At 39.8% G+C, this 17,792-nt stretch overlaps 1 protein-coding gene across 5 annotated transcripts in view; it reads right to left on the reverse strand.

The window, feature by feature from the left end:
* Window positions 1-1,661: 1,661 nt before the first annotated feature.
* The window catches only part of Nalcn (sodium leak channel, non-selective), a 307,060-nt gene continuing 290,929 nt past the window's right edge, over window positions 1,662-17,792 (reverse strand). For 4 of the 5 annotated variants that reach the window (XM_031360820.1, XM_031360818.1, XM_031360815.1 and 1 more), the window contains 8 exons: window positions 17,227-17,359; window positions 16,462-16,577; window positions 13,640-13,797; window positions 10,248-10,398; window positions 8,399-8,551; window positions 5,789-5,906; window positions 5,129-5,224; window positions 1,662-3,400 (listed from right to left, as the gene is read on the reverse strand). In XM_031360820.1, coding sequence (XP_031216680.1) covers window positions 3,207-3,400; window positions 5,129-5,224; window positions 5,789-5,906; window positions 8,399-8,551; window positions 10,248-10,398; window positions 13,640-13,797; window positions 16,462-16,577; window positions 17,227-17,359 — 1,119 coding nt within the window. In that variant the 3' untranslated portion in view covers window positions 1,662-3,206. The remainder of the gene's footprint in view (window positions 3,401-5,128; window positions 5,225-5,788; window positions 5,907-8,398; window positions 8,552-10,247; window positions 10,399-13,639; window positions 13,798-16,461; window positions 16,578-17,226; window positions 17,360-17,792) is intronic. The other variant, XM_031360819.1, reaches the window with a different exon arrangement.

Consider the following 17,792-nt stretch of genomic DNA (forward strand, 5'->3'; position numbering starts at 1 on the left):
ACACTGGGGCATAAAGCCTTCACAGGACCAAGGGCCTCTCCTCTCATTGATGACCAACTAGGCCATCCTCTGCTACATATGCAGCTGGAGCCATGAGTCCCACCATGTGTATTCTTTGGTTGGTGGTTTAGTTCCTGGGAACTCTGAGGATACTGGTTAGTTCATATTGTTATTCCTCCTAAGGGGCTGTAAACCCCTTCACCTCCTTGGGTTCTTTCTCTAGTTCCTTCATTAAGGTCCCTGTGCTCAGTCCAGTGGATGGCTGTGAGCCTCTACTTCTGTATTAGTCAGGTACTGTCAGAGCCTCTCAGGAGACAGCTATATCAGGCTCCTGTCAGCCAGCACTTGCTGGCATAGGATACCAGTTTTATCAAATTAATGTGCCCTACTAAAGTAAACACTATCCTATCAAAGGAGATCTCATTCGTAGGTGCCAGAGGCTAGGACTTCAGCCTTGTGGGGTTTTGTTTGTTTTTGTTTGTATGTTTATGGTAGAGTCCTGTCTTTAATAGTAGGTAAGGAAAGGATTCGCCTTATTTTCACAACTCAAACTAGTGATATGATGCTTTTGCTTAGTTCAAATTTTAGAATCTATTGAATGGCTTTTTGAGGAAGACTCCCACTGACACATAAGATATCACACCTACCAGTCTCTAGATAGCCACACCCAACAGTGAAAGACAGGCAAGCATGTCTGGCTTAGAAACCACATTTATGTGAGGTTTTTAATGGTTACTTTCCATCTATGTGCCCTTATCATATTGGGCATCTCAGGGTATAGTCAGAAAGCTACTGATCATGGACATTGGTCTGGAAACATCATTAGGAATATCTGAATGGCATCACACAGCCTTTCTGTCCCATCCAATTCCCATTGAGCCTCTTTGAATTGCCATATGGACAATGTCTGTGTAGTCTGTTCTCTCTGAGAGTCTACATAAAGTATTCTACTCCTCAGGATTCCTGGTGTCTTTGGACCTGACAGTTCTCTTAATTAAGTGCAATGGGTAGCATGATAACAGGATTGTCATGGTTCCCTGAGCACCAGGGACCATGGATGTCCCTAGTTTTCCATCTGTATCACCCAAGCCTGCATATTCCATTGGATAACATCTAAAAGGGGCAGTATTTATTTTTACTGACCTGCCTTCTGTCTGCTTCAGGTAATTCACAGGTTTCAGCCACTCAGGAGTTATGTGATGGCTTAACTGAATGTACAGGGTGCTGTGGCTTTGAACATACTGCTATTCTGTCTTTGCTTCATGAGAGAATAAGTAAGCATGATGCTTTACTGAGTATTTATTCTAGACATTCCAGGAAGGGCTCATTGTTTAGTGAACGTGAAGCTGAATTTCTCAATGTAACGAGCCAATAAAAAAATAACTTTTTACTTCTTTCAGCACTAATGCCAACCCATGCTCTGGCCATGACTGTCCTTTTTGCTTTACCATGTGCTTGGAAGGCATGTGATGTTTACCCAGCCTCATCAGCACAACCTTGCAGAGGAATTTTCTAACTCTGAGAGTTGACCTAGGGACAGAGATTCTGCCAACCAAGTATGGACTGAATACTCCATATAGGGTTTGCAAAATGTCAGCTACAGAATGCTCTATCCCATACACATACAAAGAAAGAGTTTAAAATAACTAGGTCAAAATAAATTCTTTTACAAATTAGATTTTTATTTTATTTTTATATTCAAAAATCAAATTCTGAACTAACATAAAACCCAATAAAAATCTCCCTTGGCTGCACAAACTTGAATTGCCTATTGTCCAATAGTCACAAGTTATCATATAACCAGTACATGGGCACATTACATCACTGCTTCTGCGTAGGAAGGATGTGATGTTTGGTTATTTGAACAAGGTTAAATAAAGAAAAGGTTATCATAAAGCAACGTAGGCATCAGGGGATTTTTTTTTTTACACATTCAATCTCTTAAAATAATCTGATCATCAAATATGAAGTTAATAATGACAACTCAGGGGAGACCCTGCCCAGCCAGGGTCCATCAGTGCTTTCCAATAATTTTGTATTTCCACTTTTCCCAGAGGACATGGACCACTGGAAAAATACAATTACATTGTGGTATTTCCAGTGGTGTTTACAGTGAGGTTTTTGCACCCTTCTATTATTTCAATAGATAATTCTGGGAACAGGTCAATTATTTTGAATCTAGCATAGCAATGTTAGATTCATTCATAACAAATGTTAGCATAACATTTCTGTTGATTCATAGCAAAACAGCTACAGCAAGGATAAGCCATGAAGTCCACAATAACCTCTCAAGTATAAACTTTTAGCTAAGTTGACCCTAACACGTTTATTCTGTTTTCTAAACTGAGTTATTTAAAGGATTTTTAAAGATTTCAAGAGAATTTTGTCTCATCAAGTCCGTGAAGTAATACACCTACAAGTTTGTTATATACCAATAGCATCTGTAGCCAATTCCTTTACATGGGCCCTACACACATAATTTTCTTGGAAGCAGGCAACAGTTCTATTAGAGTACTTGAAAACAGAAATAAAATAGTCCTGATTTTTTTTAACATTAGGTATTTTTTTTAAAAAAAAAATAACACAAGAGAAAGAATATGCTTTTAAAAATTCAGAATCTGTAGTTTTGAAGCTGCTATCATTTTAGCATGAGCTCAGTACTGACCTTTTCAGATCAATCGTAAATAATTTCTCCCAAGGGAAGTATTTCTATTGGAAATAGGAAAAAAAGTGAACTACAGGTATAACTTCTGTACTATAAATACGGGCCAGTTTGGGCTTAGCACTCTTTGAGAGGGGTAGTAATAACATACAAGAGTGCAGATGAATGTAGCCTAGCTTACACAAACAGAATACATGAATATTTAATATACTCTACTATTGATGCAGCTTCTAATATTATCAATACTGCATTATACATATTTTCTTTCTTTTCTTGTATTTCTAGGATTCAAACACAGGGGTTTTCACAGGTTGAGTAGGTGGTCTTTCACTGACTTATATCACACTTTCTTTAATACATGCCAATTATGCCAAACATCATACTCTTTGAGAGACCATTCTAGTAAATGAACAAAAATCAATTCTGAAAATCCCATGCTTGGGTGAAATTTAGTGTTCAGCAATTACAGTTTTCTCTCTCAATGATAAAAGAAGCTATTAGGCCACAGTTTTCACCCTGTGACTCCCTATGCCTTGCTTCCCATCTAGATATCCAGGAGGTCATCTCCACTCTCATCACTCTCCACGGTCAGCTGTCTGGTCCACCACTTCTTAACTTCGGAGCCACAGGAAGCTGTGTCAGGCATGGGGTTCATCTTGCACACTACAGACTTCATCGTTGTCCTTCCTCCAAACCGTAGGTTAACCGAAGACACGGAATGGCTTATTGGTTTGGGGGCTGTGGAATTGAGAAGAGACCCATTATCAACTAGTTGTTTCAGCATGCTTCAGCCATTCCTGGAAAATCATAATATTCTGAGTAGTAGTGCTTTTGGCTCCCAAATCCTATCTCCCAATGATAAGTAAGATTCTTCCCAATAGTTTTAGTTGATTCTTTCCAATAATTTTATAAATTTTGCTCATGGGTGGCAAATAATAGTTCTTGGGAAAATATACTGCTGGTTCCCTTTATTTTAAGGAAAGTAGAAACTACAAACAGCTACAATTTATGTAAAATGGAAGTGTTGTAGTGGTGTGTATAAGCCTGGTGTTCATTAGGGAAACAAAGGAAAAGATTGGTAGTGTAGTTTAAGGTAAGGAGAGGTGGGGTCTGGGGCAGGTGTGGAAAGCAGATGTGGTCTTGCTTTCCATTGCCTTGGTCTCCCATCCCATATGTAACCTGCAGATATGAAGTCACTGGCAATTGTATGTCTCTGAACCTAAATTTTCTCTCATGTAAGATGAAGATAATACAAATGACCTCACTGTAGTGCTGTGAGGCTTAAGGTAGGCTAATAAAATGACCTGACAAAGTGTACAGTGTGCTGCCTGGTAGCTCCTTAAAATGTTCTTTTTACTTCCCCTTTGCCCCTCACACTTAGTATGATCCTGGTAGTTTGTCTCTGTAGTTGTCACCACTTTTGACATTGAGGTGACATAGACAAACACTACTGTCAATGTCACCAATGTAAGTGAATACCAAGGAAGGAAATTCTTCCAAGCTTATCTCTCATATCTGACCTGTAGTGTTGAACTGGCAGAGTGTGCCATGCTCTTATCACCTGTGTCCAGCCTGCTATAATATTCTGTAGCCCATCAACTGTCTCCAGACACTGCCAGAGACAAGTGGCTCTTGACTTGTCAACACATCAGTCTTTCTAAAGCTTAGGTTGCAAATGTCATCTCTTGCTTATAAATCTTTAGTGACTCCCTCCTAATTGGCCATAGGATGAAATTAAGACTTCCCAGTTTGTCATTTAAGGATTTTCACACTGAGGCCCCTAACACCTACTCAATCTTGCCTCCTATCTCTCTTAGCTTTGCTGAGACCAGACAAAAGTTATGTCTGCTCTGATCCCTTCTCAGGTTCTTTCTTACTTGTGGCTTTAAGATCCATGGCACACTTCTAGCTTCAGAATGTAAATTGTTCTGCCATCTGCTTTGTGAATAGACAAGTGGCAGAAGGCATCTCATGATCACACAGTCTTACTTGTTTGGGACTGAAGTTAAGTGTGGCTAAATGAGAGAATGAAGCTCTATTTCACCATAGGCTTAGACTTAACAGAGAGGAGACTGGATTGTGTGTAGAATTGTTCTTCCCTCATTGCCCAGTGTCCCTACATGAGGTCACCCAGGTCTTCTGGTACCTCACATTCCTTCAAAAGAAAACTCTCATACTAAATCAGTGTAATGTGGAAAATGAATAGATTTGTGAGGGTTGAATGAAGAAAGCTGGGTCACACCCTGGTGTAGTGACTGGCATACAGTGGTCAATGCTACATGGAGGTTTATCACCACCTCTGCTGTCACTGAGGTGAAGCTCATGTCAGGGTGGTGATACACAGCATGTTTGGGATAAAGTGGGACCTGAGCCTTCTCTGAGAACTACATGTCAATTTCTGAAGATCATATCTACCCATTCCTTCTTAGATAAGTTTTGCCCATATTTGAAATGCCTTGACTGTACCCAGGAAGCCCTTGGAAACCTCTTCCTCCTCTCTTTCTGGATCTTGGCTGTAACTGCTCATTTTGTTAACAGGTGCCGTCTTCTCAGCGATGGCAGCTGCAAATGAGGGCCAATATAGTTATGTTTAGAGAAGTTACTTTGAGGAGAATGTTTCTGATAAGGGAATACATTTCACTGTTTCCACTGTCTATAATAATCAGATACACACTCTGTTTGGGTCTGAAATGTCCCCCAGAGGCCCAGGTATTGGAGGCTTGGTCCCAGCTTGTACTATTGGGAAGTAATAGAAAGTTTAATAGGTGGCAACTAGTAGGAGGTCTTAGGACACTGGGATCATGCCCTTGAAGAAGACTGTGGAATGCCAATCTTTTTCTCTTTGTTTCTTGGTGAGGTAAGGTCCTCATCATACATTCCCACTATGCTCTGCAGCCTTATTACAGCCCAGTAGCAACAGACTAACTGACTGTGGGCTGAAACCTCCAATGAATAAGCCAATAAATCTTTCTTCCTTTTAAATGGATTTTTCTCAGGTATAAATTAGTGTAACAGAAAGCTGACTAATTCAGATTTACATATTAAATAAAATCTAAGACCAAAAGTAAAGAGAGTAAATTCCTCTTAAATGTCCCCAACAGGTAGAGAAATGATTGATGTACCTACCTGAGGGCAGACGCCATTGTCCAATCTTCCTCTGGGGTTTTCCAGTATCTGCTGCATCCTGTCGACTTCCTCCTCTGTCTGACAGAGTAGGGCTTAAGAGCTGCTGCTGACTGCTTGTCTACATGGGAGAAGTATTAGTCATTGTGGGCCTTTCTCTTAAAAATCCACATATTTAACCTGTCACAAATATCTGTACAACTTTATAAGGTGTAGTATGGTAATTTCATATTCTTATACAGTAATGAAATCTGGATAATTTCTGCTTCTGGTTCTCATATGCCCACCATTTGTGTATTGGAACCTTGTGACTTTTCTAGTTATTTTGAGATGTATTCAGAGACTTGAGAAGACTATGTGTGATAGTTATCTTAACTGTCAACTTGATGGGATTGAGTCACTGAGGAGATGTACCTCTAGCCTTGTCTGTGAGAGCATTTTCAGTGGGGGGGGGGTTAACTGAGGACAGTCTAAGACCCACCCTGAATGTACACAGCCCTAAACAAAAAGGAGAAAGCAAGCAGAGAAGCAGCATTCACCTCTGTGACCCTACTGTGGGTGCAATGTCACCAGCTGCTTTTTCTTCACCTGTTCCCTACCATGATAGAACAGATACTCAAATTGTGAACCAAACTAAACCCTTCTTCTTTAAGCTTCTCTTGTAAAGCATTTTGACAGAGCAAGAGGGAAACAACTAATATACTATAGTAATCCCACTTTCCTTAGACCATCAGAACTTGAAACCTGAGTGGAACCAGATGGCATCATGTTAAGTAAAAGCCAGGCACAGAAAGACAAATACTGTGTATTGTATGTGAGTCTTTCTCTTAAAAATCCACATATTTGTACAAATTTGTGTGGTTTTGAAAAATGATCGTATAGAACAGTTTGGGCTCTTTCTTAATGTTGTTTTCCTCTTTCACAGCTCTCTAGGTAGTGTCTTTCTTGATCATTCCTGAAGAGTGTTCATCTTTCACTCCCTTCAAGCCTGAGGATAGCACTGATTCCTTTAAATTGGCTAGAAAATTAGGCAAAGAGAATGGCCCTGTAGGGAGAGATAGGCTGTTAGGGACAGGATGGTTTGTGGACATGGACTAGTGCCAACTTAAAGGTCAGAATCAGAAGCTCCAAAAGATGCATCTTGGTGGACAGAGCTATGTGATATGCCCTGGGGAGGCCCAAACCCAGGACTAGATGATGCGGACAACTCCTAGGCACTTTGCCTCCATCTCTAGTTCAACTCTCTCCTAACCATTGTCATTTTTAGACTTATTTTGTGTGTGTGTGTGTGTGTGTGTGTGTGTGTGTGTGTGTGTGTGGTTGTGAGCTGTCAGATTTGGGTGCTGGGTACGGCCCTTGGGTGCTCTGGAATAACTGGTATCTCTCCAACCCCCCCACTGTCTTGGTCTTTACACCACATTAAGCATTTTCCCACACTTGATTTTTGGGCTATATTTTTTAGAGTTCTGGAATCATTACTTCCCCTCCATCATTGGTCCTGTCTCAGTGTCTGTCTCAACCTGATCTGGCTCTTCCTTTCACAGCATTGCCAGATGTCTTGGGGTCAGACCCATGGTAGGATGGCTGTGGATCTTTCTTTTGGCCTCTTTTGCTGAATTCTCCTATAGAAGTTTGTAGAAGGAGGCAAGTGACTCCTGGTTTTTTGTTGGGAGCTATCAAACCACACAAAACTGTACAATGGCACAATAGGTCCTTTTGCAGCCTCTACTGGGCCATGGAGCCCTATTCTTTATTTTGTCCCTTTCCTCTGAATGTTTGTGCACGACAAACTCTGTGCAGCTGGAGGCACTGCACAGTGTGCTAGATGGACTCCATGTGATTAGCATCAAATCACTATTGCAGCCACATAAAGGGGCAGGTCTTCCCTGCCAGCTGCTTCTCATAAGCACAGGGCTCTCCCAGATGCTGGAAAATTCTGGCTTTTTGTTTGTTTGTTTGTTTAATAGGCATATAGAATAACTTTGAAAATGAAACTAGCTGTGTTTTAATAGACAAAAGATCCTCAAATAACATTTCTGAGTTCTATATGCTCCTCCGCTGCCCAGCTAAGAAAAGATAACTCTCGAATGTATTTGGTCCATGAAAAGAGGGTTGAAAGCCAAGTGCATACATTTTCCTAACTTTACTGCAAATTTCTTTGGTGCACTGAGGGGGAAATATTTAGGGCTTCATGATAATCATGATCTTTTAAAACACATAACATTTACATGTTCAAGTTCAGATATTATGATAATATTAAGTATACTCTGTAGTTTGAATCTTGACCGGCCCATAAGTTGAAGGCTTTGTCTCCAGCCTAAGACACTAAATGGAGGTGGTAAATGTTTAGGAGATGGAACTTAGTGGGAGGAAGTTGTGTTATTATAGGGTTATTATAGGGGTGAAGACTGTCCTTAAAGAGGGTATTGAGGACTCTCTTGCTCCCTGGCCATCACACAGAAATGAAAATATATGAATATATATGTTTTAGTTATTTTTGGTTCTTTTGCAGCAAAAGGTCATGTGAGAAATTCTGTTTCTTGATTTGAAATGTCTGTGTGACCAGCATCAACTCCCACAGAACATCATTGGGTTAAGGGTGCCTTATCCTACCTCAGGTTGCATATTGTGGTCCTGGCTGTTGGCGTTGGTATCCTCACTTGGCTGGGTGGTCTCAATGCTGGGAGGATTCAGGAGGAACCGGCTCAGCTCTTGCTGTTGGCTCTCTCTCAGGCTGTGGATGATGCTGCATGACTGCTGTTGTTTCTATGGAAAATGCTGTGCTTTCATAAGGGGAAAAAGTTGCCCACCTCTTTACCCCATTCCCACCAAGTCACAGTTTCTTCTTCCATCTCTGAAGATCTATGGGATTCCTAATTTCCTCTTAGGAGATTCCAAATAAGGCTCTTGAACTAGTTTTGAGGATAATATATTGATATACAAGTCTTAGCAACTAGAAACATCTGGATCTTTTTTGTTTATATAACAAGTGGATTTGTAATGCTCATACTAGTTTATATGTTATGAAAAATTACTAATGTGGGTGTTCTCTTTTATCTTTTATTTAACTCTATCCTCATTTAACCACTGCAACCCTCCTGCACCCACCAGCTTCCTGAAAGCCCTAGGCAGCAAAAGGTGGTGAGTAGATAAAGAGGAAACTTTGAACTCTTGGTTCTGAACTTTGTAGGATAGACTGGCAAATCAGTTCAGCAGCAACCTCTCTTTCCTGGCCAGAGCCATCTTAGGGTCTGAGCAGGACATTTGTGATGAATGAAACAAGAGTTATGATGGCCACGTCTTGATTGGGTTGCAGTGGGAAGCTAACTTTGCTCTAGGTGGCTGGGCTGGAGGGTTTCATTTATTTGGGGGCTTTTTTTCTTCTAACAGAAATGCATATTTTTGTAGTGGGTGTTGTTGTTTTGAAGAGCAGGATCAAATAAATCTTACATAACATTAATTGCATTTCAAGAAGTATACACTGAGTCATGTGCCTTTCTTCTCTGTATGAGAAGTATGGGTCAAAAACATTTATAATCACTAATTACCCAATAGAAGTACAGTATATGCTAATGGAGTACATATTCATTAATATGTGAGAGCCTCATACAAACTTACAGTTCAGAAGGCAGCAGGTGAACCATTAAAATTCCATGAGAGTTAGTCTTTAGAGACCCAACAACATGATAAACCATATGTTAAAACCTTTTTGCAGCAATTTAAAAGTGGTTTTGTAAACTTCATCTCTGTAGATATTTTTGGAACTTCATACCGTTGAATATGAAATAAGTATAAGTGGAGGTTACAAATATTTTAATACCCATAAATTGCTTTTTAAACCTTCATTTTTATACAACTTGATTCAGCTGGAATGTGTGGTGGAGCCTACTGAGGGGAATGAGCTGAATCTGGAAGAGTTAAGGCTGTACCAGAATCTGACATTGTACATGGATAAAGAAGATACATTTTAAGGGATATCAGGCCCTTCTGTTTGCTTCTCTTTTTCTGAGCGTGTGTGTGTGTGTGTGTGTGTGTGTGTGTGTGATGGTTAGTCTTAATTGTCAACTGGACAGAGTCCAGAATCACTTGAGAGATTGGCCTCTGGACAAGCTTGTGGAAAATTATATTGATTACTGGTGTGGGAAGATTCATCATAATTGTGAAGAAGACCACTCTCTGTGCAAGGGACCCTGGACTATATAAAATGTGAAAAGTGGGATGAGCACAGGCATGCATTTACCCTCTCCATTTCCTGATTGTGGGTATGATTTGAATGTATAAAACATATCATTTGATTAAACTCCTGCCATCTTGAGGTCCTCTCCATAATGGACTGTGTACACTAGAACTGTGAGCCAGAGTTAGCCTTTCTCCTTTAAGTCAGAGCTTTTTGTTTTGTTTTGTTTTGTTTTTCACAGCAACAGGAAAGGAAACCCAACCCTTGTGCTTATGGTTCACTCACAGCCCGGATGCGTTTCAAGCACTTCTTCAGCCACATGCGAATAGTCTGCTTAGCCACCTCCTCCTCTATGGTATACTCTAGCTGCTCCCTTGCCAGCAGCTCCTCTAGCTGCAGGCTCTTCCTGATGTCTACAGAGCGATAGGACAGCATGCTGGAAGATGGAAACAACAGCAACCACCAGTTAAACTCATCTGGTGTTTAGACTCTCAAATGTTTCAAAAATCAGAGAATACATCTTTCCAGACAATCAGTGTAGGGTTTGATGCCACTCACAGCTGGGTAAGGAGCTGGTTATGTTACCTCTGTATCTCCCTATCTTCTCTTCTATAAATACCGAGGTTAGTTTTGGTACACATCTCATTGAGTAACCTGGGAAGTTAATATCTTTGAGGTACTTAGAATATCTGAAAGCTCTAGAACAGAAAGAAGCAAATTCACCCAAGAGGAGTTGAAGGCAAGAAATAATCAAACTCAGGGCTGAAATCAACCAAATGGAAACAAAAAGAACTATACAAAGAATCAACCAAACCAGGATTTTCAGAAAATCAACAAAATAGATAAACCTTTAGCCAGACTAACTAGAGGGCACACAGACAGTATCCTAGTTAACAAGATCAGAAATGAAAAGGGAGACATAACAACAGACACTGGGGAAATCCAAGAAATCATGAGATCTTACTACAAAAGCCTATAGTCAACAAAACTGGAAAACCTGGATGAAATGGACAACTTTCTAGACAGATACCAGGTACCAAAGTTACATCAAGACCAGATAAATGATCTAAACAGTCCCATATCTGTGAATGAAATAGAAACATCCATTAATAGTCTCAAAACCAAAAACAAAGCCCAGAACCAGATGAGTTTAGTACAGAGTTTTTCAGACCTTCAAAGAAGATCTAATACCAATACTCACACTCCTCAAACTATTCCACAAAATAGAAAGAGAAGGTATTCTATACAATTCATTCTATGAAACTACAATTACTCTTATACTTAAACCACACAAAGACCCAACAAAGAAAGAAAACTACAGACCAATTTCCCTTATGAACATCATTGCAAAAATACTCAATAAAATTCTTGCAAATCGATCCTAAGAACACATCAAAACAATCATCCATCATAATCAAGTAGGCTTCATCCCAGGTATGCAGGGATGGTTCAATATATGGAAATCCATCAACATAATTCACTAAATAAAGAAACTCAAAGACAAAAATCATATGATTATCTCATTAGATGCTGAGAAAGCTTTTGACAAAATCAAACACCCCTTCATGATTAAAGTCTTGGGAAGATCAGGAATTCAAGGACCATATATTAACATAGTAAAAGCAATATACAGCAAACCAGTAGCCAACATCAAACTAAATGGAGAGAAACTTGAAGCAATCACACTAAAATCAGGGACTTGGCAAGGCTGCCCACTCTCTCCCTACCTATTCAATATTGTACTTGAAGTCCTAGCCAGAGCAATTAGATAACAAAAGGAGACCAAAGGGATACTGATTAGAAAGGAAGAAGTCAAATTATCACTATTTGCTGAAGATATGATAGTATAACTTAAGTGACCCTAAAAATTCCACCAGAGAACTTCTAAATCTGATAAACAACTTCAGCAAAGTAGCAGGATATAAAATTAACTCAAGCAAATCAGAGGCCTTCCTCTACACAAAGGATAAACAGGCAGAGAAAGAAATTAGGGAAACAACACTCTTCATAATAGTCACAGATAATATAAAATACCTTGGTGTGACTCTAACTAAGTAAGTAAAAGATCTGTTTGACAAAAACTTCAAGTCTCTGAAGAAGGAAATTGAAGAAGATCTCAGAAGATGGAAAGATTGCCCATGCTTGTGGATTGGCAGGATTAATATAGTAAAAATGGCCATCTTGCTGAAGGCAATCTACAGATTCAATGCAATCCCCATCAAAATTCCAACTCAATTCTTCACAAACTCAGAAAGAGAAATTTGTAAATTCATCTGGAATAACAAATAACCAAGGATAGTGAAAACTATTCTCGACAATAAAAGAACCTCTGGTGGAACCACCATCCCAGACCTTAAGCTGTACTACAGAGCAATTGTGATTAAAAACTGCATGGTATTGGTACAGGGACAGGCAGGTGGATCAATGTAATTGAACTGAAGACCCAGAAATGAACCCACACACCTATGGTCACTTAATCTTTGACAAAGGTGCTAAAACAATCCAGTGGAAATAAAAGACTATTTTTAACAAATGGTGCTGGTTCAACTGACGTTTAGCTTGTAGAAGAATGCAAATCAATCCATTCCTATTTCCTTGTACAAAGCTGAAGTCCAAGTGCATCAAGAACCTCCACATAAAACCAGAAACACTGAAACGAATAGAAAAGAAAGTGGGGAAGAGCCTTGAGCACATGGGCACAGGGAAAAATTTCCTGAACAGAACACCAATAGCTTATGCTCTAAGATCAGGAATTGATAAATGGGACCTCATAAAATTACAAAAGTTCTGTTAAGGCAAAAGACACTGTCAATAGGACAAAAACAGCAACCAACAGATTGTGAAAAGATCTTTACCAATCCTATATCTGATAGAGGGCTAATATCCAATATATACAAAGAACTCAAGAAGTTAGACTCCAGAGAACCAAATAACCCTATTTAAAAAACAGGGTACAGAGCTAAACAAAGAATTCTCATCTGACGAATACCGAATGGCTGAGAAGCACCTAAAGAAATGTTCAACATCCTTAGTCATCAGGGAAATGCAAATCAAAACAACTCTGATATTCCACCTCACACCAGTCAGAATGGCTAAGATCAAAACTCTGGTGACAGCAGATGCTGGCGAGGTTGTGGAGAAAGTGGAACACTCCTTCATTGCTGGTGGGATTGCAAGCTGGTACAACCACTCTGCAAATCATTTTGGCGGTTCCTCCAGAAATTGGAAATAGTACTACCAGAGGACCCAGCTATACCACTCCTGGGCATATACCCAGAAGATGCTCCAACATGTAATAAGGACACATGCTCCACTATGTTCATAGCAGCCTTATTTATAATAGCCAGAAACAGGAAAAAACCCAGATGTCCCTCAACAGAGGAATGGATATAGAAAATGTGGTACATCTACACAATGGAGTACCACTCATCTATTAAAATCAATGAATTTATAAAATTCTTAAGCAAATGGATGGACCTGGAGAATATCATCCTGAGTGAGGTAACCCAATCACAAAAGAACACACATGGTATGTACTCTCTGAGAAGATAACCATGGCCGTATGGCAACTCAGGTTTCAAAATCATTGTTAAATTTATGGGCTTCTGTGCATCACACTTTTCATTTCTGGCCTCAGTGAATCTCTATGACACTGGGCTGTGGAACCTGCTTTATACCTCAAGACATCGTGGAAGGTGACATCACCACCATTGTGCAGCCTCTCCATCTCATAGCACATGTGCTTAAAAAGGAGCTTGTCTTTATCAAGGTCCACTTCCAGCCTCCCACGCAGCAGCCGTAGCAGGAACTTCACTCGGAAGGTGGGGATCACACCCTGGGTGGGAGAACACAAGGGCCAGCAAAGTAAGTAATAAAAAGGCATCTACGGACTCCCTGTTCACAGAGTCTCTTTTCACAGGGAGACACAGACAACAAATGAATTTATAAGTCAGAACTGGTGTCTCTCGGGCTTTTAATCCACACACCAAGGGACACGAGGCAAGGGATCACCAGCATATATAGCACCAGACAGGAAGAAACTCACTGTTCTCTTTTCAAGCTGGGCAGAATAATGTGTGCTAAGCATATGATGTGAAATACCAAGCAGTAATCTTCTGTTGCTCTGGTCCTGTGGGTTATCATAATACGGACTTCAGAGATAGGGAGAGTGAGGAACATCCGTGTAGTTTTTCCTGAGTCAGCTCTTACTAATTATGGTCAGTAGTCTACCTACCTCTCCAAATGCACCGTGAAAATCATTCTACAAGTAGGCAATGCATATATACATAACTTTCCTCACTTAATTTGTGTCTTAGACTTAGCATTTGTTATTTTGCTTCCTTTCCAAAGGAAAGGTAGTTCCTTTGTAGGTCATTAGAACAACTTTGATGAGACACTGAGGCCTCAGCTTTACTCTCCTTCTAGGTTAAAACACATTTGGACATTGAAACTATAAAAGATATAACTGTATTTCATGTGGCACAGCCAACATGCCAACTCTGACTATATCTTTGAATGTACCTGGTGGTCTAAGGCTTCTTGCTAGTTATTAGTATCTTAGTGTTAATTCCTGTACATATTATGTGAGATCAAGTTCCTGTGGGTAACAGTCACAGAGACAAATATATATATATATATACATATATATGAGATAAAAGAACTAGGCCAAGCATCCCTGTCCTCCACAAGTTACTATCTCAGAAGTTCAGAAGAGACTGCAACCCAGCTCAGTGACAGAGAATACTAGTGGAGACAGAGAGTAAAACAGTGAAGTGGCCACCCTGTGTCTTGCAGACCCTGGGTTACAACCATATCTCACCTTCCAGATCCTTACTTATGTCAACTATGCTAACTCCTTGTCTCTGTACCAAACTCTTGCTGAACTATTTTTGGATCTTCTTAGGTTGTATCTTTCTATAGCTGAACTTCCCTTTTTCTTGATGTGACTACAATAATCACCTCTTCACCTACACTTTCAGGACCATTTCAGCTAAGGGTCCACCCCAAGCCCATGCATGCTCTACCATCTTCAATATGCTCATAACTTCTGGAACTCATAGAAGTTTAATATTCCCTACCAAAATGTTAGGATCAGCAGTATTTCAAACTTTGGATTTTATGGACTTTGTAATATTTGTATTCCTACAATGAGTGACAGTGTGGATAATATACAAGTTTAAACATAAAATTTATTCATGTATTTTTTTTTAATCTTTTAAAAACAAGTTCTTGTGTATTCCAGGCTGATGTTAAACTTAAGGCTGTCAAACTCGTGATCCTCCTACTTCTGCCTCCCATGTAGTAGGATTAGAGGCAGGTGCCATTCATTTATGTTTCACATATGTCTTACACACATATATTGGAAGTAATTTTGTACAATATTATTAGCATGCCTGGGTTTTGACTGTGACTTGCCACATAAAATCTGGTTTGATTGCCTCCATTTGTGGTGTTGTGTTAGTACTAAAAATAGTCCAAAGTCCAGAATTAATTTGGATTAGGGATCCTAACCTGTGTCATTAGTACTATTTCACCTTTAAGAGGTCACCTCCTTCTTTAGAACATAAGCTCTGTGGGCATAGGAACCTTGCCATTTGAGAATTGCTTCACCTCAGTGCCTAGATCAAGTTAAGCTTTGAGAAGGTAAGGATGAGTAAGAGATCAAAGAGGAGAGGAAGAAGGGAAGAACATGTAGAACGTTAAGGAGAAGGAGGAAGAAAGGGGAAAGGAAAAAGGTAGCTGAGAACAAGAAACTTGCCTCTGTTTTGGCTATTTCTGGGAAATATTGGGTAAGCTTTATGGTTAAGATCATTACATACTAACTTAGAAGTAGTTCAAAATAATGAGGTCTCCATGTAATTAATTAATTTTTAGTGGTGCTGGGGATTGAACCCAGGGGTTTTTACATGCTCAACAAACACTCAACCACTGAGCTACACCACAGACATCACTTGTAACCCCTATGTGTGGTTCATCTAGTTGGCTGCTTAAGGTTGAGGTGATAGTAAGTCCATAGCAGTCTTTCCCTCTGAGCTGCAACTTCCCTCCTTCTGCTTGAGCCCAAGGCAGATATCCTTGAAAATTCTTTATTTTCTTCCCTTGCTGACCTTTTGAAAGTCTAAAGACCAGGCTCTTTATGGTTGGAAAGGACATTAGAAGAGACCACTCTGTCCCCCTATCCTTGCATACTCACCTGGCTCATCAATGACAGGTTTCTGCAATGCAACAGTGACAGTTCCAAATTTAGTCTATGTCAATTCTCAGATTCAAGATACTTGAAACGTATCATTTGTTGTCTTTGAGTTTGGGCAGGTTAACAATGGCCCACTCTCCTACCCCTAAGTTGAGGAAGACCTTGAATATCTAACTCTCTGCTTCCATTTCCCAAGTGCTGGGAGTAGAGTGAACCACCACACCTAGTTTTATGTGGTGCTGGGGATCAAAGCCAGCATCCTATGCATGCTTGGTAAGCAAATAAGTCACACCCCACAGTTCCTACCTCTCTTTTATCATCTACCATGTTCCATATGATTTGAAAATGGCGAAGATCATTGTAACTCAAAAGTTGGTCCTCTTCAGTGGAATAAAACAAAGAAAAATTCTCCACAATTATGGCTAGGAAAAAAATCAGATGTTAGACAAATATGCTAATCTGTCATTTTTTTTAGAAAAAGTAAAACATCTATTATAAATAATAAATGTTATCACTCACACTCTAAAGCCAAATTTTCAAAGTGCTTTCAGTACAGTTTCCAAGCTGGCATGTCTCTCACTTGAACTAAGCTATTTATTCATCACTTGCCTTTCCAAAACATAAGGGTCATGAGCTCAAAGGCACTCTAGTTAGACATTCATGCCAGCTGGCTTCTACTCTTACTTGAGACTTCCAGGGCATTTTAAGGGTCATATTGGGCCTGGATGTCCCCACAGCTGGGTGAACAAAATATATCTTTAAAAAACAAAATGATGTTTCGAGGTTGTAAAAGTAGCCCTCCCTGATTTGTGTTCAGCCCAATCCATGGGAAGAGCTCTTTGGGAATTAATGAGCATAATAAATGGGACAATTCTTGAAACTGCAATCAACTGCCATTTCCATGCCTTTCAAAGGTCTTTTCAGCTCCTGGGTTGAGAGGCAACAATTTATAATTAATGCCATGAAACACCCGCCCCAAGCAATCCAGGATAATTACTCGAAAATTGTACATAATTATCCAAGTACCTGAGTTTGAAGAGATGGAAAAATAATTCCATGAACATCTCTTACCTACAAGCAGATTCAGCATGATGTAGGCGATGATGACATAGAATGAGCAGAAGTACATAAGTGCCCCTGCATAATTGCCACAGTCTGTTGCCCAGTATGTAAATTCATCTGGAGTACAAAATGGAGGCTGAACCTGTGGGTCAGTGGGAGACAGGGAGGGCATGGCACATATTTCTTCTGACTGTAGCACTCAAGGAATATATTCTTAACAGTATGGGATGCAGTTAATTTAAAGACATCAAGCAAAGCCACATATGTTGCACACATACATCATTTGTAGCAGAACTCCACAAGAGTATTTAATCATGGTATGCTTTTGGTCCTATAGATGACCCAACTAAATTGTCATTGATAGAAGCAAAATTCAAGTGAACAGGTTTCCTTGGGGCTATAAACTTCACATCCCACCAGTAGACCTTGGGGTCAAACTTTAGGAAGTCAAATAAAGAGGAACTTTAAAAAAAAATCTTAAGCAATGGATTTGTATGAAGTAGACTACACATACCAAATTCACATTCAAGTTGCATAAGGACTAGTCACCAGTCCTGAGGCACCAAAATGAGATA

Source organism: Mastomys coucha, unplaced genomic scaffold (genome assembly GCF_008632895.1).
Source record: "Mastomys coucha isolate ucsf_1 unplaced genomic scaffold, UCSF_Mcou_1 pScaffold9, whole genome shotgun sequence".
Classification (NCBI taxonomy): Eukaryota; Metazoa; Chordata; class Mammalia; order Rodentia; family Muridae; genus Mastomys; species Mastomys coucha.